Source organism: Phoenix dactylifera, chromosome 15 (assembly GCF_009389715.1).
Source record: "Phoenix dactylifera cultivar Barhee BC4 chromosome 15, palm_55x_up_171113_PBpolish2nd_filt_p, whole genome shotgun sequence".
Lineage (NCBI taxonomy): Eukaryota > Viridiplantae > Streptophyta > Magnoliopsida > Arecales > Arecaceae > Phoenix > Phoenix dactylifera.
Window position 1 is genome coordinate 5,954,558 of NC_052406.1, and position 22,160 is coordinate 5,976,717.

A 22,160-nucleotide genomic window follows, 5' to 3' on the forward strand; every position below is an offset into this window, starting at 1 on the left:
TGTTTAAGATAGATAGATATAACCGTTGAAAGATAAAGCAGTCTTAATTCATCTAAGAATTAATTAAATATTAATTCAACCCTGAACTAATTTCAAAACCAACTTGAAGTGCTTTATAATTCAAGCTTAAATTGAGCTTGATTCAATTTAATTTGATTTCAGAGATTACCAAATTGATCAATTAGGTTCGCATTCAAATTAGTTTGAAGCGAAATTCAGACGCACTGGTGGTAAACAAATCGTGTTAGATCAGAAACTTGAAATTTATTTCAAATAAAACTTCCTTTCTCCCAAGTTTGGTGGAAGGTCTCGGGGAAGACGCGGAAGAAGATGGAGGCCGGATCGGCCGGTCGAACTAAACCACAGCGGCTTAAAGCGGTTCGGACTTTGGACCCTCCTGTCGGATCCGGTCCGTGAGCCACATTGCTTCTCCTCCTGTGCTGAGAGCGGCAGACAAAGGTATAAATCTAGATAGACCGCTCGCCAAGTTTTCTCCCAAGTTCGCCGCAGACAACCCAAAAGTATTGATCCAATCCGCGTTCCATCACCACCGGCCTCCATTTTTCTCTCTGCTCCAATCTCGTTCTCCTTTCTAAATCTTTTTGGTTTCGGAGGATATCCGGGCATGCAGTGGCGGTGGTGACCGGTTGTTTTCGTCGATCGCGGATGGGCAGAATCGGCTGGATAGGGTTTTCCCCGCGATCGTTCTTGCTGCGCTTCAAGAGGGTAGAGATCGATGACTCTCTGCTCTCAAAGCCCTTTCCAACTGATCGATGAATTTATGTTTCCTTCTATACTTTTTCTTTTTTGCAGTCTTGTGGCAATTCGCCGATCACGGGCTCGCGATCCGATCTTATCAAGGGGAGGACCGAAGATGCTTTGCCATTTTTAAGATCATTTTCTCACCTATCACTATGTAATTTTTTCTCTCTAGATGTCCAAGACGTTGATTTTGTTGCATTTCTTGAATTACTATCGCGCAATGAGTGGACACACCAGTTCGATTACGAGGTGCGGAAATGGCTAGAACAGTTAGCTGACAAATTTTCTCCGGAGCTTATTTTGACATTAGGTTGAGTAAGAAGCCTAAACTCTAAACGAAGCACAAGGACCTTTCTTTGAAGGTGTCATACATCATGTGTCGAGTGATAAACCAGGTCAAGAACAAGTTTGGATTTAATGAAAGATCATTAAGGATGGCAGCTTAAGATTAGAAATCTATAAGTGCTCGAGCAGAAGTTATTTTAGTAACCTGTTCACTCACGTAAAGGCATAAAGGTAGCAGGTCTTTTCCCTGTCTGAAGAGGAACAATATTCCATTATATTTGTTTGGTGAAATGCTGATAGTTCTGCTTCCATCGGTTGTTGTGTGTAATGAAGTTTTAGAAGAAATCCAATTGGAAAATGAGGATTTCCTAAGCTTTAAAAGAAAACAATCTTTTTATTGAAAGCCTCTACAAGATTAAAATGTCCACCTTGAGTGCTGCATGTAAAATTCTTTATTTAAAGCTTGAGCGTTGTATAACTAACCATAAATGATCGATAATGGTGCAAATTGATAGTCTTTACTCATAGGTCTTTCATCTACTTTGGATCATTTAATATCTTAGAAGTTCCATTCTCCATGATGGTTTGGGTTCATCCCTCTTGATGATTGTGGTTTGTTCTTTAAATGTTTTCTTCTACTTTCTCTATGAATTATATCATTTCTGGATAGAAATTCTTGATCTTTGATGACATGATCTTGATTTAACAATCTATACTTCCCAGTATATGGTTGCAATTTGGACATTGTTGAAAGACCTCACAATACCTATACATCAAGAGCATTTTCCTTAAACCGGTCTTTTCATGCTACAGGTATTCTTTTTTTGTTAGCCATTCATCATTCACAATTTCCATGATTAAAGATATACATTAAGGTTGGCCTTCAAAATTTTTCCCTTGCAGCATTACGTTATGCGATAGATAGAGACTATTATGAAGTTCTTGGTGTCCCTAAAGATGCCACATGGGTTGACATCAAAAAGGCTTTTCATGCAGTAAGTATGTTGTACAAGTCTATGTGTGCCATGATCTAGTTACTCTTTAGCTGTGTTTGCATTTTGTGAAGTTTCAGGAGAATAACTTGTGCAAAATAGAAACTCTTCTCCTATTGTATTCTAAGTTTGTGTAGAACAATTATGCAATTGATGATATATGGTTTAATTTTTTATGTGGCTTTCTAAGTGTTTTGAAATAAATGTAGTGGCAAAATAAATCCAAAATCCATAATGCTTGATGGCCTAGACCTTGAAGATCTTCCTCTAGCTTGATATAGGAGAGGCTCGATGAAGCTGTGGCAGACAATGGCTGAGTGATGTTTTTTCTATATCACAATGTTTAACATCTTTTAAAGGTGGTTTCATATGATTGAGTAATTCTGTTTTGAAGATTTGCTGTAGTTTACTTTGAAGTATGCTTCTCTTCCTATTGCTTGAATCTTCAGCAAATAGCTTAAATTTCTGGCTTTATTAAAAAACTCAATCTGAAAAAAAAATCTTGAATTATTGTGAGAATATTGATCAATGATGCTACCAGATGATAAACAGCATTTTCCCCAAGTCATGATGTTCTTAAAGTCATCTTCCTCTCTTTCTTTTGCTAAGGTTTGTATTATTGATATATCTTTAAAATAAGGCATTCATTTTTTTTTTATTTTTTTTTTGTCACAGAAAATTGCTAGGTAAATAGATGAAGGGGATCTGTAATGCAGTCTTTTTTATAAGTCTGAATATCGTAGAACTTGTTTTCCTTATCATTTTCTATGTAAGTGTGGCGATCATGAATTCTTGATGATGTTTGTCACGATAGCATCACCTTTTAGGCCACATCCTCGTGAAAGCCCTCTCCATGTCTTCTAAGTAGCATTATGGCCTATCTTGTCAGGTTTCAGGTTTTGTTGTAGTGACTTCATTCCATGACTGTTATGAGAAATAGATGCCTGGTGGATCATTCGTCAAATTTGTCAAGGCTCTTGATATGCCGAAGGGCATCATCACATGACCAAGGTGCTTAAGGCAATCCTAGTCATCCCATTTAGTCATGGAAATGGAAGTTCTTTTGTAGTCATGAGGATTTCATTTCTTCACAATTTGCCAATGATTAGCAAAGGTATCACTTGGTTTACGATTAATTCAAGCTTGGGGATACTTGGAGGGGGAGGATGTGAGAGTAGAGATGAACAAAAGAGGATATGTGTGGTGGTGGCCGGTGGGAATTTCTATGAGAAAAGGGTCATGCGGTTGTGGTCATCGGGAAGAATCACCGAACCGGTATCGGTAGGCATACCAGTCGGCTACTGGACCGGTTCGGACCGGTTTGAACTAGTATCACTGGTTCGGCCTCCAAAAGCTCAAAAAAAATTAGCCTAGCTGGTACGGGCTGGTACTCTTTTTTAATGCCGAACCAGACCGGTCAGAGATCGGACCGGTTTGGTACGGGCTAAACCGGCTGGTATGGGCCGGTTCAGCATTCCTTGGTCATCGGTGAAATAAAGGGGAGACTTCTTGAAGAGAGAGAGAGGAGAGGATGTGAGAATAAGCAGGAGCAAATGAGAAGAGAGCTACTGCCCAGTTGCGGTGGAGAGAGAAGAGGGCTGGTGGGGTGGGCGATGAGAGAGGGCAAGAGAAGAGGAGGATGAGGGATCTTGATGGGATGGAGAAGGGGCCAGATAGGGTTTGTCCATTCTTCTTTCTCACCCAAATTTAACCCAAGATCAGTTGTTGGATTAGATCCGACAGTTGATAGTGTGTATAATTATATGCTAACCAATTTCAAGCCTTATTCCGAGCTTGGTTGAGCTCTCTCTCTCACCCCCTCTCTCTTTCTTGGCTTGACTTAAAAAATTAGTTTTGATAATTTGAACTGGGTTCAAGGTTGGCTTAGTTGCCCGGTTTGAGCTTATTTGGAGCCAAGCTCAACATGAGCTCAAGCTGCAGAGATCAACTGGCTGTTCTAATTTTAAACCTTCCTAACAAGCCTTATGTCAACATTTTATGCCAGCATAGAAGAATTAGTTTTATATATATATATATATATGCGCATTCCTGTTTTATCCTTTTTTTTGAATGTTTGTTTAATTCAGTTTTTTTTCACTCCACTATCAATTTGCAGCTTGCAAAGAAATACCATCCAGATGCAAACAAAAATAACCCTGCTGCAAAGAGAAAATTTCAGGAGATAAGAGATGCGTATGAGGCTAGTTATACTAAAACCAGTAAAAGCTTACATCTTTTTTGCGATTTAGTTAGGATTAACAATTCATTTATCTTATGTGAAAGGTGTGTAACAGACATTGCGGGATCCTGAGAAAAGAGCACAGTATGACAAGGTAACTGCTTATCTACTATATATAAATTGTAATAGTCTTTCTTGTTTGGTTTTTTTTTTTTTTTATACTGTTGCTGCCATTTGTGCCTCTAATCACTTTCTGTGAAGTAGTGCAGTGCTAACAATTCATGTTTCAACTTTTCTTTTTTAAGAAGATCTAGTGACTTTTTTTTGTCTTTTTAAATAATTATTATGTTGATATTTTACAAGCTGTCCAGTTCAAGTATGGTCTATGTGTGCAAGTTGGACAGTTTAGATTGGGTTAGATAAAATACTTGATCAGGACCTGGCCCAACTTGATAATGAATTTGAGAATTTAAACCGATATACAATGCAACTGCAAAATTTTTGACCCCTGCAATTTAGGTTGGCCCAGGTTTAGGTCTTGCCAGTCAAATGAGTGTTAAGTTGGGTCATGGTAGAGGCTCTGCTATAGTAATATGGGTTAGGTTCAGGTTTAGAGTTCTTAAGATGGGTTAGTTTTGGGTTGGGTTGGATTAGGAGCCCTATTATAGACATACGTGATGAATGATAATATTGGGCTGCCCAAGTCTCTTTCCTGAACCTGGTCCAACTTGAAATTGGATTTGACAGTTACCAACACAAGCCAACCTAAAGATATTCTGTTTAGACTTTAGATACATCTCAGTCTGATAGACTCAACCTGACTCATACTACGAGTTAAGTTCAGGTTAACCCAGCTTGATTTGCATCCCTATGTTCAATATTGTCAGGCTGCTAATTTGAGTGCTAAATTAGAAGTCAGCCTATATATTAGAAACTTATTCACTGTTGCTCCTTGTACTGTGATTGAAGGAGTTCTCTGAAGGAGCAGAGAAAGTTAGATATGCTGCTGACGATGCAAGTGGATTCCACAGCACCTATCAGGATCCTTTCTCTAGTTTCTATAGAGCCAATCAAGATCCTTTCTCGGATACATTCTATAAAATATTCTCAGAGGTGATTTTATCCTCTTTATATGCTATTTTAATATCATTCTGCAAATCATTTAGTAGAAAGTGATGTGATTGTTGATCCTGCTTTAGGTCTTTGAAAATGAGAGAGACATATATGCAGCTGATATACAGGTTTGGTTTCCTCTTCTGGACCTATAATTTGCAATCAATTTCTTGACTTGCAACTGTATGTAATCTTTGAAAAACCTATGTTTCTTTATTGGCATATCATACAGGTTGAGTTGAATCTTTCTTTTCCTGAAGCTGCTAAAGGGTGCACGAAAAAGGTTTCTTTTAGTGCACAAGTTCCTTGTGATTCATGCTGTGAGTAGATATTCTACATTTGAACCCTCTCACTTCTTTTTCTCTGGCCACAATATTGACTATATTATGGCTATGGCGTCCAGTGATTTAGTTGAAGTTCTGTCTTCAGTTTCTTAACATGCAGTAGTTGGATCTTTGTTTTACTCGGTAAAAATGTTCTCACCAATCCAAATGTAGTCATTTGACATCAGATTGGTCTTCCTTTTTTGTTTTTGTATTACATTAAGAATTTAAGATGACCCTTTTGTTATTATTTTGCTAATCATAGAGCCTGCTATTCTTTTCCATGATAGCTACATTTTGGATTAACCCTCTCACTTCTTTTTCTCCGGCCACAATATTGACTATATTATGGCTATGGCATCCAGTGATTTAGTTGAAGTTGTATCTTTAGTTTCTTAACATGCAGTAGTTGGATCTTAGTTTTACTTGGTAAAAATGTTCTCACCAATCCAAATGTAGTCATTTGATATCAGATTGGTCTTCCTTTTTTGTTTTCGTATTACATTAAGATGACCCTTTTGTTATTATTTTGCTAATCATAGAGCCTGCTATTCTTTTCCATGATAGCTGCATTTTGGATAACTATGAAGGTATTGCTCTAGTCTATGATGAGCGACCATCTGACCACCTAAAGTTGATTTAATGTTATAAGAGATAATACTCCATCAATCCTAAGTAACATTTTTATCCAGATACGTGCATCAAGTTTAATTCCACAAGAGATTCCTTGTAGAAAGGTGGGGTGTGGGTGATTAAATTGTTCAAACAAATGCACGTCTATGGAAAAAAAAATCCACTGTCAAAATTAGTGAAAAGTTTGTAGTCCAATCTCCTCCTATGTGCTCAGACCATATTTCAAATAAACACGATTGGTAATGATATGCAGCATTCAAAATGCCTAGTCACCAAAAATCTAATATTTTGAAAATTTTATACCTTTTCATTTAGTGAACATGAAATGGAAAATACTAGCAGAGGCAAGAAACGAAATGCATGGTGGACATAAAGACTGAGAATGCACAAAAATTGTTCATTAATTACACATACTGAAATACATGAGGACTAAAATACATTTAGCTATTGCTAAGATAAATTGGTTTAATTTATGGTTTGGAAGCATAGAAATTGCGGAACATCGGTCCATTTGTGTTTTTAAGTCCTGTAAATTATGATCAATGCTGTGGTTCCTCAGTTTATATGGCTCAAAATGGTATTTCACTAATTTCTACACGTGAAAGTCCCTCGATAAGGTGATGTTTTCTGGTCAAACTAACATTGCAGCAGGATCAAATAATGAAAAGAGCTCTTTATTGATTCATCTGGATCAATCTAAGGCCATGGATACCCAATCTTGTAAATACTTATCTCAATTCTGAACTTGATACCCTCTTTAATATACTTATTTCCTGCAACAACTTTAAAGCTTTACAGCCCCTTGGTATTTAGTTGACTAGGTGTTAGTTATGTTGCAAACCAAGTTTATGGCATCAGTCTATATCACCTTCTCCTTCTTATCATATATGTATCTTACAGTCTCCATAGGGCAATCCATGGGTGCCTGCTTGTCATCCTTTGCTTCTGTCCATGATTTTGCAAAGCTGATTGAATGTGGCTTCTGTAGAATTTCTGCCACCTTCCCCTTCATACCATATAAGCATCTTACATAATCTCCATGGGACACTTTATGAGAGCTGCTTTTCAACATTTTTTCCCTTCCATGTTTATGTCAAATCTGCTTGGGTCTTTCAACCTAGCATTTGATGCTCCAATGGGTAGCAGTGGTACTTATCTTGCATGATCTTCCATCTCAGGTTCACTAATGTTGACCAAGACCTTAAGGTTTCTTTGGATTAAATGTTCAGCATGATGATCTAGCTCTTTCAATGATCATTGCTGAAATTGTATGGTTTCAAGCAAGGTACGCTATACCGGTAGGCGTATCGGTCGTCTACCGGATCGGTACGATTTTGGTTCGTACCGGAATTGGCCGGTACGAACCGAATTTTTTTTCCTCATCCGCGCGCTGGCCCCCCCCCCCCCCAATAAATACCAAATGCCACTATGTGGCACGGGCGGGGGAACCGTGCGTGGGGCAGTTTCCAGCACGGGGAACCACGCGCGGGCGCGGTTCCCAGCGTGCGGAACCGCGCGGGGGTGGAGAATCGCGCGCGGGGCGCTGTTCCTCGAGGGAGCGTGTGGCTAAAAGGGCCACGTGCTTTGACACCACAGTGCCGCGTTGTGGTTTAAAAATCCACAGCACGCGGCGCTTTTAGTAAAAAAAATACCGTATTGGTGTGAACCGGCCGGTACACGATCGGTATGCATGCGTACCGATCGGTTCTAGCCCGAGATGGCCTGGAATTCCACAGGTCCGGCGTACTGTTTACAGGCCGGACTGGTTCGGTACGGCCTGAACCGGCCGGTATGGACCGGTTCGAAATTCCATGGTTTCAAGTTTCAACATTTCCTTTTGCCATCACACTCACTGTATCTACTATGATAACCATAGTACCCAAATCACTCAATTCTTTCATGTTTGGCACTGGTCAAGTACAATTTGACCACTAGTTTATCTTTGATTAGTTGAAGGAGCTCTCTTTACCTCTCTCCTCTCTCTCTCTCTCTTTCTCGCTCTCTCTTGTTCGCTCCCCCCCTCTCATATGTTCCTTCTGATGATGAAGCAGCTGATGTACTTAAGCAAGGTCCAACACAAACCATCTCTTCCTTTCGAGTTACTGTTGAATGTTCTCCCGTAGCTTGAGGGAGAATCTAACTTTGATCAATGTTGCAGAGTGCCCTTTAACTCCTGCACCCTCTTTATTTTTGACACTTGATTAGAAAGAATATGAAAGGGGCCTAAAGAAATGTAGAAATAAAGTAGTGCGTAAAACATACTTTATCTTTTTATAATTTGAAAAAATTTTATGAAAATATACCTTTGAGAAACCATACTCTTTATTAACTTCAACAAGAGAATAGAGTAATTGATGAAGCCATTCTAATATAAAGATAAAGGAAGAGGAAGAAGATAACTGCTCTTGAGTGCTGCATGCTACTATATGCATTTGAGACTTAGACGTGTATGTGTTGGAACATTGACCTACACATGGTGCATTCATGGTAGAGGATGGAAATCCTTTCTTGCATAATTCAGAGCATGCCAAACAGAATTCAATTATACAATATTAAACAATTACAAAGTAAAGGCTGTGGAATCAAAAGAACTAAAATAGGAAGTAGGGTACAGGGCTAGGGATAGCCATTGGATAATTAGAAAGCCTCAAACCTCTGCTTCCTGATCAACATTTGGCCTCTTATATATGGTCATCCATGGCCCGAATTGAAGGAATTTGACCTCCACCAAGTTCCTCAAATTATAACCTGATGTTATGGGTTCTCACATCGCATTGCACCACACAAGCGAGAAAGAGTTAACTTCATTGTTTGATGTAGCAAATCACGAATAGTATATTAATAGGTTCTGCGGTCCCATTCAGTGCATAAGACTTATACAAGAAGCAAAAACAACTAGATTCCATCTGAAAATTAGCTAAACATGAATTGAATGTATCAGACACATGCAAAGTGGTGTCAAATGTATCTAGTGCTAGACTTCATACATTACTTCATTATGACTGTCTTGAACTGTCCTATTAATATAAACTGATGCAGTGCTGTTGGTGGTGCTCAAATATTGAGTTACTAGTTTTGGACTATTCAAATGCTAGAACTATTGCATTGGATCAGTCTAGTATTGGATTTGGTGATTGGATTGATGCTTCGATTTGGTAAGCTAGATTGATGCTTCAATTTGGTAAGCTGGATTGATGCTTCGATTTGGTGAGCTTCTAGCTGCGGCATGCAAAAGCCTCTAGATGCACAAGATGAGCAACTGAGTGTTGGACTAGTTGGCATGTGAGGGGTGGATAGAATTAGACTTGTTCGATGGACGGGCCAGGCCTGGTTTAGCCCAAGGTATAACCAAAATTGGTTAGGCTTGAGCCCAACTTGGCCCAGCCTTCTGGCCTACGTCCTACCCCTGAGCTTGGTACTTGCTTGGGCTTCGGGCTTTGGGCTGGTCCTTGGGCTTCCTGATGGCTTAAGTCTCTTTGTCGACCTTAGTGGAATGCCACCATGAAGTTCTCATTTCAGCGAGTCCCCCATGAACCCGATCAGGTAGCTCCGCATGGAGCCCAACAAGGCATGCAGATCGATGCTAGGAATAGCATCTTCTTTGTAGTGATTAGGGTACCAAGCCCACGAGTTGGTTGAATCCATGCCCTCTTGCTTGTTTCGGAGGCAGTTCCATGCGTTCCAGTGGAAGGGGCATGTCCCATCATAGAGGGATCTAGCCGAATGTAGGGGATTGCAGACCCATTGACTAGTAGGGAGGTTGGCGGCAGTGTCGCCACAAGGGGGAGGGGGTGGCAAGGGTTTGTGGAGTTTGGGGAGGGGAGTGGGGGAGGAGGGAGGCCGTGTAGAGGAGGGCAAGGCGGCGAGGACGACAGGGATGGCTGGCGAGAAGTTGAGGCTAGATCTTTCGATGATCTCTCAATCTCCGCATCTCTTCAGCTCCTCAGATCTCTTTGCCTGAGATCTCTTGGCGAGAAGCTCCTCAGCTCTGTTCGCTCTGCTAGATCTCTCAATCTCCTCCACCCGCTTCTCTTAGTCTCCGCTAGATCTATCGCTCTGCCAAATCTATCACTTTGCTAGATCTCTCGAGATCTTCTGAGTTCTCTCGCTTATCAACTAAGACATTATATATATTATATAGGATCCGAGCTTGGGCTGGTCTAACCTAAGCCCAAGTTTGACCCGTTTAACAGGTAGGCTCATATTTTAGGTCTGGCCCGGCTTGTTGGGCTTAAAATAATGCCAAGGCCTGTCCGAAATGCTTTAGGCTCGAGCGGTCCGGGCTGGCTATTCGGCCCATGAACAGGTCTTGATAGAACCATGATTGCAAGTTCAGCCTGATCTCCAAAGTTGAAAACAAAATGTTTTAATTTTTCTAATCTAAAACTGATATCCATTTCAAAGTTTTAGCTAAAATTGACCTATGGACCGAATTGAATGTCTATAAGGACAAATTTTGGTCATCTATACATTTACTTGAATTCTAAGAAATATTGTATTAATATGAATAATAGATTCTGCAAATTGGAGAAAATTGGGATCTTTTGATATATTTGGTAGCATGGTTCGCAATCTCGGTACCGGGTACTATATCGGTACTTTATCGATTCGGAATGGTACGACACGTTATACCTCTGTACCAAAATCTCTCTAACCATTTTTCTTAATTTTTATTTTGGTACGCCTCGTTACAAGTCGGTATGCTTTGGTATGGGCCGGTACATACCTCGGTATGGTAGAAAAAAATTCAAGAAAATAAAAATTTCTCATGGTTTGAGAGGCTTTAGACTTTTGGGCATTTACATGAGTTTCATGAGAGGATATGCCTAGTTGTCTAAAAACATTTGAATGATATACTAACAACCCAAGATGTTATGAAACATGGAGATTAGCACTTGTAACAATTTCTTTTCATAATTTATCAATAGTTTTAGCAGAAACAATCAAAACTATACACCAAAAAATGTAGTAACAGAATATATATTTTCATGTGTTTTCTTCATATTTTTATCCTATATGTTCTACTATTTAAATTTCAATTAAATTCTCAAAAATTATCTTTTTTTGATTGAAACATCAAAAACCTGAAATTGTTGAAACTGAAACTCAACCAGCTCGGTTTAAACTAAAATTGAACTGTGATTGCAAACCTTGGATAAAACTGTGAAAAAGATATGGTTGAAATGAGTATACCATATGCGCTTAGTTGTGCACAAATATATTGTAGACATCACATTTGCTGAGGTGGCATGCTCAATGCAGTAAATGCATGAGGGAGGTTATGCATAGGCCTGATATTAATTTGGAAGGATCAAATAAGGGATGTGAAAACTGAAAAAACTTAGATGATGGTTGTGAATTAAGGATTTGAAACTAATTAGGATGATGTAACTCTTGATAAGACTGCATTGCTACGTGATCAGGTAGCTGGCCATTTCCTTTTTCCTGGGCCACTTGCTGGCGGTCGTATATGAATGTGATATGATATAAACCTTCTTCATTTTGGTAGAGTTGTTCCTATTTATCTTTTCCGCAGGGTCTGATCTTTCTTTTTGGCTTGTTATGAGATGCAGATGGAAGGGGTCATTCAGTAAATGCAAAGCCAATAAAATGTCCTACTTGTAATGGTGTAGGAAGAGTGAGCTCCTCCTTTCTACCTTTCTTATAACAACTTTAAGAGTGATTTCCAACCATAAAGATGTTTAATTTGTCTTTTCTTATTCATGTTGTATATTGTCTTGATTTAGGTTACAGTTTTTCCATTCACATCTACATGCCGTTCCTGCAAAGGATTGGGGAAAATAATTAAGGTTGAAATTGGTGCAAAATAATAGCTGATTTCATATGGCTTCATTTTGTCCTGAGTACCACTAATGAGCATTTATGCATGAAGGATTACTGCCTAGTATGCAAAGGGTCAGGTGTGGTTGATGGTGTGAAGAATGTTAATGTTACCATTCCAGCAGGTTAGATATTTCCCTGTATCTTTGCAACTTGAGCTAATTTTTTTCTGAGTCTCATTTCCTCAAGTTCACTTATTACTATTGAAAGCCATTTCACTGGATGTAAGTCTTCCTTTGCAATACATTCCTGTCATGCCAGCTGTTCAATAGACAAAGTGTAATTATGTAAGGCTAAGCTGCTTTCCCATCTCTTTGGTTACTCCTCCCCACATTATAGGTCACTACTCTGTGCTGCTGCTTCATATGCATGATCAAAAATTTACTTTTTTTCCCATAGAATATTAGGTTAGACATGTCTATGCAATAGTGAGAACTGAGAATAGGTGAAGCTTGCTGTTGGATTTAGATAGATTGATGCTGGAAATGGTTTTAGTAAATCAAAGTCTAATTAGCTTGTTAGCAATTTTCACTCATTGATGACAACCAATCCAAAGGAAATCTTTCTTGCATTTTGTTATAATAGAATGCTCTTATAGTTAAAATTGAGGACTACAAAAACTATCACTCATAGTTGTTTTGCATGGTCAAGGAGGACCTATCGTGAAACCAAAGAAGCTGCTTGGCAAGTACCAAAACCCACCTTATCGACCATGTAGTTCACCCTTATCAACAAGTTTTTAAAGTTGCTATGGTATGATATATGTATTTCTAGTTACCATAGACTTGAGCAAGAATCAGCACTAAACCCATATGTTTTTTCACTAATTATGGATGAAGATGTGATACCAATTAAGATTGGTGACCAAGAAATACCACAAAGTGACCATTTTTGTTACTTTGAAATTATTATTATTTACAATAACATGGGAGATAGATGAATACATACATACATACATACATACCTGTATATATTACACACACACACACACATATATATAGTAGAATTAGAGCTAGTTGGATGAAGTGGAGAAGTGCATTTGGAATATTGTGTGATAAGCACATACCCTAAGGACCTAAAGGAAAATTTTATAGAACAATAAGGCCCACCATGTTGCATGGCTCGGTGCTGTAAAATAAAAAAAGTACATGAAAACAATAATCATAGAAGAAATGAGAAGGTTGAAATGGATATATGGCAAAACTTGAGTAGATAAATAAGAAATAAAAATATTAGAGGAGCCGTAGGAGTTGCACATTTTAAGGACAAAATAATGAAAAATTGATTGAGATTGTATAGACAGAGACAACAAAGATCTAAGGAGGCTCCAATAAGGATAGGTAATTTTGTTTGTATGATACGTGGTAAGAAAAGGAGAGGAACACCTAAGATGGCATAGATGAATGTTGTGAGGAAGGATATGGAGAAAATTAGAATAACATCAAAGGTAGAGCAAAATACGAATACATGGTGATGAAGATCCATAAAATCGATCCATAAGGCTAGACGGTTATGGTTATTGTTATGGGTCAGCAATGGGTGGGTCTAAAGCTGAATCCATAAGGAATTTCAAGTCCAGGTCCAGACATACCCAGTGCTAAAAACTTATTATATATAATGCACCGCACTCTACACCTAATTTCCATATAAAGTATATTAAAAAAAATCCTAAGTTCACCTCTCACCACTACCCTTTGGCTCCTCATGTCACCTTCCATGCAAAGGCTCCATTACAGCCGTCTCACCTTCTGCCATCATACATCTTCATCTCTATTTTTTTACTCATTACCTTTGCTTTTTCAACCATGGACATGTTGGAAACCCAAACCTACAGCTGATCCATACTCCATCTATACCAAACCCATATACACAACAAATTTTACAATTTAATACCTACTCGAACCAAGACCTAGACACAATCTGATTGATGAATGTGTAAAATTTAGAACCAGAACGCCTAAGGATCCAGGTTTGAGTTGGGTGATATCAGGACCTACGAATTTTGGCTTACAGAGACTTCAAATTACATCCCCGGTGACCTATTTTTACTAAATGAATGAGCCAAGTGGAATGATTATAACATCATAGATCGATAAAAAACAATCAAATAGCTAAAGATTGTTTATGCATATCTAGCTATTCCTTGATCAATAAAACTATAACTTATTGTTTGGAATACTTGAATGCATTCAACAACCACAGATGCAAGAATTCTTCATATATACATGGATATACACCCAAACCAAAAATCATGGTGGTGCTCTAAAACCATCAACTTTCTTCCATGTTTATCTGAAAAGTTTCATATTGTTGAATAGATTGAACTAGCCCCCTCCAAATTGTTCTGAAATTATGACACTACTTGAGCAATCAATCATCTTCCAGATCTATAAGCTGACCTTCATATCGTCAGTCCCATCATTCTGATAGCCTAGTGCTGTTAAACACATAAAGCACATGAAGAACAACCTGTAGCTTGGATATTTTATGAACCAGGATAAATGTCTTCAGCTGTAGCACTCTAAATCAGGAAGCAGCTCAGCCTGAGGTATCCATAAAGGATCTATAATGCATTATGAGTCTGAGAGTATCCTCATCAATCTTCATCATTAATGCAATATCTGATTGCAGGGAGAAGGTGTAGATAAACAAGGTACAAAAAAAAAAAAAAAACAGATAAACTGAAGACCCATCTAAAAGCATAAGGTTGGCTATTAAGAGGGTTAGCTTCAGAATAGTTTTAGTATAGGACCAATTTGGTTTCATGGTTGATGTTTTTCTATTCTTTGACATCCCTTCTATTTTGTTTCATAGATTAGCATTACATTTTCACAAATTAAAGAATCTCATAAATTAATTGCAATATCTAAGATGGGTATAAGACAAGTATAAGATAAGTCTGATTAGAACTTTGCTGTAGGCCACAAATAAATAGATAGCTCCTACTTCAGTAATGATAGATTTTTCAATTTTCATCATTCCTCTTATTATATGTAGCACAATTCATAGGCTAACACTTCCTACCCTTTCTTGATGATTTTGTGGTCTGTCACTTTCTGTTTTTGACAGATTTAAAATTTTCAGTCACTTTGTGTATCTTCTTCTTCTTCTTCTTCTTCTTATCAACATGTTTGTTGCTTGTTCTAATTCTTCTCGTGTCATATACACTATGATGCCTTCTGGATTCATTTTTGAATTTCATATTGCTTGATGTAGGAGTTGATTCCGGGGATACAATCCATGTGCCAAGGGCCGGAAATCAGGGGGGACGTGGTGCCCAACCTGGAAATTTATACATTAATCTGCAGGTACAGTTTTCCTCAATTTTTATCATTTCTATCTTGGATCTTCAGTAATAAGGACTAAGCATGGTTTGATAATTGCATGGGTGTCCAATTAAAATCTTGGCAAGCTTCTATAGAGAGAAGGGCTTGGATGGGGCAAGACTTAAGATATTATGAAGTTGCTAGAAAGACTTTGGGTAATATGGCTGTCATACATAAGTAACACTTAATAAAAATGAATGGTGAGAAGGAATAATGATATGAGAAGCATGGTAGGTATAGAGAATGGATCTGTGAACTAGAGAACTCAAATAACCATGGAAACTTGTTTCTGTATACCACAGTAACCATACTGATGCAACCCTTTTGTTATGTTGATCTAATAATTCTCTTTATAAAGAACAAACTATACTAAATAAAAGGTAATTTAAGAGAGGAAAGCAAAATGACGAGGGCGGAGTACTTCGAGGAAAAGAAGTTGAGAAGAGAGAGACAAGATTTGAGGAAAAATCTCGACAAATGAGCTAATTCATTCAAAATAATGCATATAGTATAAAAATTACTTCACTCTTGATCAAAGTTTATAGTGTGGATTTTGGTACCCCAATTGGTATAGTTGGTATGATTTGATTGTTGGTACCAACACTTGGTAGGGGTGGCATACCAAGTATTGGTTCCGTATCGATATGAGTCAGTATGCCCGGTACAGACTCGTACAGTTCAATACTGCAAATTATGCTTGTGATAGATCCTTATTTCTAGACCCTTAAACAACTCCAAAAAACAATGTTTTTTTGTCTCAAAAGAACTCTGAACTAATCTATATTAGTTGTAGGGTTTTAACTTACATTATTTCAGTCAAAATTGGACCTCTAGTCAATCTAAGACTCCATTATCTCAAAAGTGCTCTTGTTCCTAATAAGAAATACAACTTAACTCAATTAAGCCTTAATCCCAAACTAGTTGGGGTCAGCTATATGAATCCTTTTCCTCTATTCTATTCTATTTAGGGCCACACTTTCTGAAAGATGTAGCGATATCAAGTCTTTCCTTACTACTTAATCCTAAATGATTCTTGGTCTTACCTCTACCCTCTCTTTTCTTCTACATGTATCAAATCACTCCTTCATACTAGTGCATCCCTTGCCGTATGTTATACATGTCCAAACCATTGAAGTTGTCCTTCTTTCAATTTGTCCTTAATAAGTGCTACCTCTGTGTTTTTATAAATGACTTCATTTCTTATTCTATCTTTCTTTGTATTACAATATATCCATCTTAACATTCTCATTTCGGCCATACTCATCTTGTGCACATGTTGCTTTCTCACTGTTCAACATTCTGTACCATAAAGCATAGTTCGTTGTATGGCTGTCCTTTAAAATCTTAAACTCAGTGGGTACCATACGATTATAAAATATCCCAGTTGCACTTCTCTATTTTTTCCACCCTGCTTAATCCAGGCTTATAGTTTTATAGATTCATGTTCACAGGATGTGACTATAATTTTATGCTAGTCGTCAACCAACTGCAACCCTCCTTTATCCGAGCTTGGGGCAGATTATGCATAATTCCTGATAAGAAAGATCCTCCAGACAAACTTTGTATTTCCAAGGAACCAAGGTTTGGAAACTTGGTTTTGGTTTCTAGAATTAACACAAAGATTAGTTTGAAAGTTGCTAGAAAATAAAATATAAAGTCAAGAAAAAAGTAAAATATAAATTTCTGCAGTTGGAATCTTCAATGACCTGATAGGATCACATAAAATGATAGATTTATGTAGGTATCATTTTAGCCTCTCCCACCATCTCAGAATTTTTCACTCAACCGCTACCTACTACCTATTAGCACTGCATGTTATAAGGGTTAAATGCACACCTACTGAAAATACTCTTATTATAGGTGGCCTCATGACAATTTGACATTGCCTACAGTTTATCATGTTGACAGAACAAGAAAACATTTTCTTGTAGCGAGTTAAAGTGGCAAATGCTCATAAGCCATGTAGGTTACATTTTATGATTTTCTTTTTTATCCTCTTAAAAAATCTCATTCATTATTATTTAGGAGGGCAATCTATGATCTTCTGCTTGATATGGGATTTGATTTTCATGAAAATCTTATCATGTTTCAATTAAAAAAGGACCTTTCAAGAAGTATGCCACAAACTCATTTTGGGATACAAACATGAGATTGTGCAGATATGGATTGTCTCTTTTGGTGGCTCATCTCAAAATACTATTAGTTATATTTATAAGCGACCTCCTAATCAAGGTTGGAGGAACCAGTACTGGACCCCGTACTGGTTTTCCGGCGGGACGGCTCGGTACGGTCCCGCACCGTGTCATGCCGGGCCTATACCAACACGGCTGAACAAACGTGGGAGAGAGAGAACGAGAGAGGAAAAGAGAGAGTGGAGGAGGGAGGAAGGGACGCCAGCGGAGGGCTGACGGAGCCCGACGGAGGCTGCGAGGGGGCTGACGCTGAGGAAGAAGGGCCGCCTAAGCGGCCGACCCCTGTTTCAAAACTCCACCGGTCCTCCGCCGGCATCCTCTCTCTCTTCCTCCCTCCCCCACTCGTTCTCTCTTTTCTTCTCCTTCTCCGGCTCCGGGAACACATTCCGTTTTCTAAGCCGGAACTGTACCGGTGAGCCATCAGTATGGTTTGAAACGGGCGGAACCGGCCAGTTCGGGTCGGTTCCGCCGATGTTGCTCCTGATACAAATTACCTCTGAAAGTACTCATTTCACTATATAAGAGCATTGTGATTTGATTTCATGGACCTATTCATCATTCTCACTTTCACTGAAGCAAGTGATAGTAGTATAAATTTTTTCCCCTTTTTCTAATTCAAGCAATGGGAGGCTGTATAAATCATTAAGCTTTCTCTGCATATTGTGGTGGATGTTTGGTCTTTGCAGTCTGCAAGTTGGTGCATGCAGATTTTCTGATGCCTCTGGGAAATAGAATTGCATCAATTGTTATCACGACTGACAAATGGTAGAACAACTGAAATTGGTTCTGTCTTCCTCATTGGATCATGTTTTTGCCTATATGATCTTGGGTTGGTGAATCCTTTGCCACATAAGTTGATTTAAAGGCTAATTATTTGACTTTGTAATGTTATCTTACAGCATTTGATATATAATTTGAGTACCAAATTTGTTATATCAATGCAGCTTGAGTTATTTTGTAATTTTTGTTCTTACATTTGTTGTTATTATTGTTGTTGTTTTCTTTTTTTTTTTTGGGTGGATGTGGGTTGTTTGCAGGTAGCCAAGGACCCTGTTTTCTCTCGAGATGGTGCTGATATATATGTGGACACCCATATACGCTTCACACAGGCAATGACAGTCTTCTGTTGTTTCTGCTCCCTGAGAACATTTTTTAATTCCTAAACTGCATTGGTCCCTTGAATAGAACTATTTGTTCAGTTTCTCTCTTTACAATGTGTGACTAGTGAACTTTGAGCCACATCGTTAAATGCTTTTTGGATATTATATTGATCTTTAAGTTGTTCTGATAAATCTCTTGTGATATAGCTTTTACTTCAGAGTTGCATAATCACATTGTGCATTGTATGCCTAAACAATGCTGATTGCACTGCTAGCTCTAGTCATTTAATTGATCATGCAGTACTTCAGGCTCAGTAATATCTAGAAAGAAGGCATATTCATCTCTTGCCTATGGGAAAGGTAGTGTAATAATTTTATCCTATCCACTTTTTATATAATTTATGAGACTACTTGCGGCGCCAGTTTTGAGAAGCTCTTTATGAGCTCTGTGCAGGTTTGTTAGGATTTCGCATAGGTCACCTTTTTTTAAAAAAGTTATTTTCATAAAGATATTTCCTGATGCAGTTTAAAAACTGAAGGGTATACTGGAAGATTTTATGGAAATTTAAAATTGGTAGGGTTTAAGATCCCTAGATATCATAGTTAAGTAGATATTTTGAGACGTGATCATCTAATAGGTTCAGCTAGAGTGCTTTCAAGAGTTAAAGTATGTCAAGAGTCCTTTTGCTGGGATGTGGATTTTATTAATGACAGATAATCTTTGGATTGTTATTTTCAAATAATCATCAATTCTTATATCATTTCTCTCTTGTGTTTGGTTCTTTGCCATTCATTGTGATTATCTGATTCTTTTCCCAATTTTTCCCTACTTTTCACAACAATGTAAATTTTGCATAAACTTCCTCTTAATTATTGATTCTGCAAGTCAGATTATTATTTTTGCAGAACACAATACACATTTAAAGGTCATTGACAATTTTGTCCCTGCTTATAAGTAAGAGGCGGGCAGTAGTCTAAACTAATGTATATTGGATATTCAAAATATATGCATTGGATGCTCAATAAATGTATATCAAACATTAGTAATGTCTATCTCCCATTTTGTACTTAGGGGCAAAAGTATCCAGAGACCCTTAAATGTGTGTATGGTAATTTTTATGGAAAATTCAAAACAACAATATTTGATATTGAAGAAGTTCAAATGAATTTTTTTACCTATCATGTGATTACTTAATTTTAAAATGCTGGACTACTTGTGAATGTTTATGGTCAAGTTTAGTTTCCAAGAACCTATTTACGAAAAAACCATGGCAAATAGTATACCATGACAGTGCATCTTTGGGATTATCTGTAAGCACTTTGGTGTAAGAAAAGGAGGCATAAGGAGGTAAGTACCTGGCACTAACTTTTATCCGTATGCATGTGCCTTCGACTCATATAGGCTGTAATGCTGTGATATGCTATATCGCAGAAATACCTCATTGAGTTTTGGTCCATGGAGTGGTGACACTCTGGCCTTCATGAATAGAGTTTCCTACCTGAGACTATGTGGTTATAGGTATAGCATGCTGGCCAGCCCCCATGGGTTTTAGGTGATAAACTATCAAAGCAAACTAGATCAAGAAAAGGAGGTGTTTGGATAGAAAAAAGTCTATGCTTGAAGTTAGCAATTTCATAATATCTTAAAACTTTGGTTCTTTCCAGATGCTTAGCATTACCTCCTGTCTGTATGGACTATGTTTTGTAAAGAATATCTACATAATGATTTCTTCAGTCAGCATTTTCTCTGGTTTTCCTCTGAGAGTTTGCACATTGTCCTGCTGTAATGCATTTGCACCTAATTGGTTTTTATACGTCATGGAATTTATTCTCTGGACATAAAGTTACAAACTGCCTAACATTTCCTAAATTCTAAGATCTTCTAGTTGTTTGAGTTTTGCAGGCTATTCTTGGTGGTAAGATTGAAGTACCTACCTTGTTTGGAAAAACACAAGTAAAGGTATAACCTACTGGCTTTTCATCTAGTTGAATGTTTTCGATCCATCTCTCCCTCTCTATGTGCACTCATGTTGGCACATGTGCATAGTTTTGCATGCCTGCACATGTGCGTGTGTGTGCTTCTTTTCTTTTTATATTATGAGTTCAATTTGAGTATGGTTAAGGCGCGATTCAGTCCTCAAGGGTCAAACCTTGATTCTGATCTCACATGTAAATGGTTGTTAAGATCTAATAAGTTTGACATTTACATGAATGTAATACATAGACATCATTTCTTAAGTGAAAATATGCCATCCAACTATAGGGGCATTTTTGAAGAAGAAAAAAGGAAAAAATGAGGTATATGTGCAAAGAGTAAATTCACAAGGTTTTACATACCAAAAGATGTTTTAAGAGGGTATATTTGAAAATATACTTTGTAATAGCCACAAATTTTTGATAAAGGAGAACTAGACATGATTGTTTTATCTTTTAAATGAAGCTCTAATCCTGAATCTAGGGGCTAAACCTTCTACTTACTTTTCCCCCTCCTCTTCTATTATTCTTCCTCTTAATCCTCTTTTCTACTCTCTATTCTTGACAAAATCTCTGTTTTTTTTCTTCTCTCTTTTCTCCACTGATTTCATGCTAATTTTCTTCCAATATTATGGGGCTGTTTGAACCCCTGCAGTTCAATCTACTTGCAAGTCAACCTACTGGTGCGGTCCAGCCTACTTGTTTGGTCTCCTGTTTCTGGAACACATGCTGCAGGTCGAGATGCAGTTAGGCTGCAGCTTGGGGCCGAAATGCTACAGCTCGACTTGCAGCCAAAACAGGCGCATGACAACCTGCAGCCTCTCAGCTGTTTCCAAAACGCCCCCAAGGCTCTTGTTGTGTGATTTCTATCTCCAAAATGGGCTTTCAAGGCCCCTCGCCCACTCTCCCTCTCTCTACCCTTCAACCTCTCCAATAATCCTTAACTCCATCTATCCTTGATTCCAACTGCTCATTGCCGACCCCTTCACCTCCCCTCCCTCCTACCTTGGCTCCCCTCCCCTTGTTGTCCCTGCTTGTCGCTGCCCCCTTTACCTCCCTTAGCCCACTCCTGCCACCACTGCCCATCACCACCCTCTCAACTCCCCTGCCTTCTATCCGGCCCCCCTCTGTTGTTGCTGGTGCCCATTGCTGCCCCCTTCGCCTTACCTGGCCCCCTCTCCCTGCCACCTTTGCCCTTCACCACTCCTTTCACCTTCCCTGCCTCTTGCCTTGGCCCTTGTTCCTCCACCATTGCCACCCTCTTCCTTCTTGGCCCTTACAAACTGCAACTCAAGTTATGCAACTTGAGCTGCATTCCAACACCACTTACAGGGCTCCAAACAATCCCTTAGATCTAAAATCTGATCTGAACCTATTTATCTTGTTGGAGCCTCTAATTCTAATTGGAGGGTATGTTAGTTTGGTATCAGAGCCATCCGA

At 38.4% G+C, this 22,160-nt stretch overlaps 1 protein-coding gene across 5 annotated transcripts in view; it reads left to right on the forward strand.

Annotated features, from left to right (window-relative positions):
- Nucleotides 1-463: 463 nt before the first annotated feature.
- The window catches only part of LOC103723171 (chaperone protein dnaJ 1, mitochondrial), a 33,041-nt gene continuing 11,344 nt past the window's right edge, over nt 464-22,160 (forward strand). For 3 of the 5 annotated variants that reach the window (XM_008814003.4, XM_026799997.2, XM_008814002.4), the window contains exons 1-15: nt 469-726; nt 814-916; nt 1,771-1,860; nt 1,951-2,042; nt 4,156-4,239; nt 4,334-4,372; nt 5,188-5,331; nt 5,418-5,459; nt 5,564-5,651; nt 11,861-11,925; nt 12,035-12,097; nt 12,181-12,253; nt 15,345-15,436; nt 18,684-18,755; nt 20,650-20,706. In XM_008814003.4, the coding sequence (XP_008812225.1) occupies nt 667-726; nt 814-916; nt 1,771-1,860; nt 1,951-2,042; nt 4,156-4,239; nt 4,334-4,372; nt 5,188-5,331; nt 5,418-5,459; nt 5,564-5,651; nt 11,861-11,925; nt 12,035-12,097; nt 12,181-12,253; nt 15,345-15,436; nt 18,684-18,755; nt 20,650-20,706 (1,164 nt within the window). In that variant the 5' untranslated portion in view covers nt 469-666. Of the gene's footprint in view, nt 727-813; nt 917-1,770; nt 1,861-1,950; nt 2,043-4,155; nt 4,240-4,333; nt 4,373-5,187; nt 5,332-5,417; nt 5,460-5,563; nt 5,652-11,860; nt 11,926-12,034; nt 12,098-12,180; nt 12,254-15,344; nt 15,437-18,683; nt 18,756-20,649; nt 20,707-21,375; nt 21,672-22,160 lie in introns of those variants that run through there. The other 2 variants (XM_026799998.2, XM_039134212.1) reach the window with 2 other exon arrangements.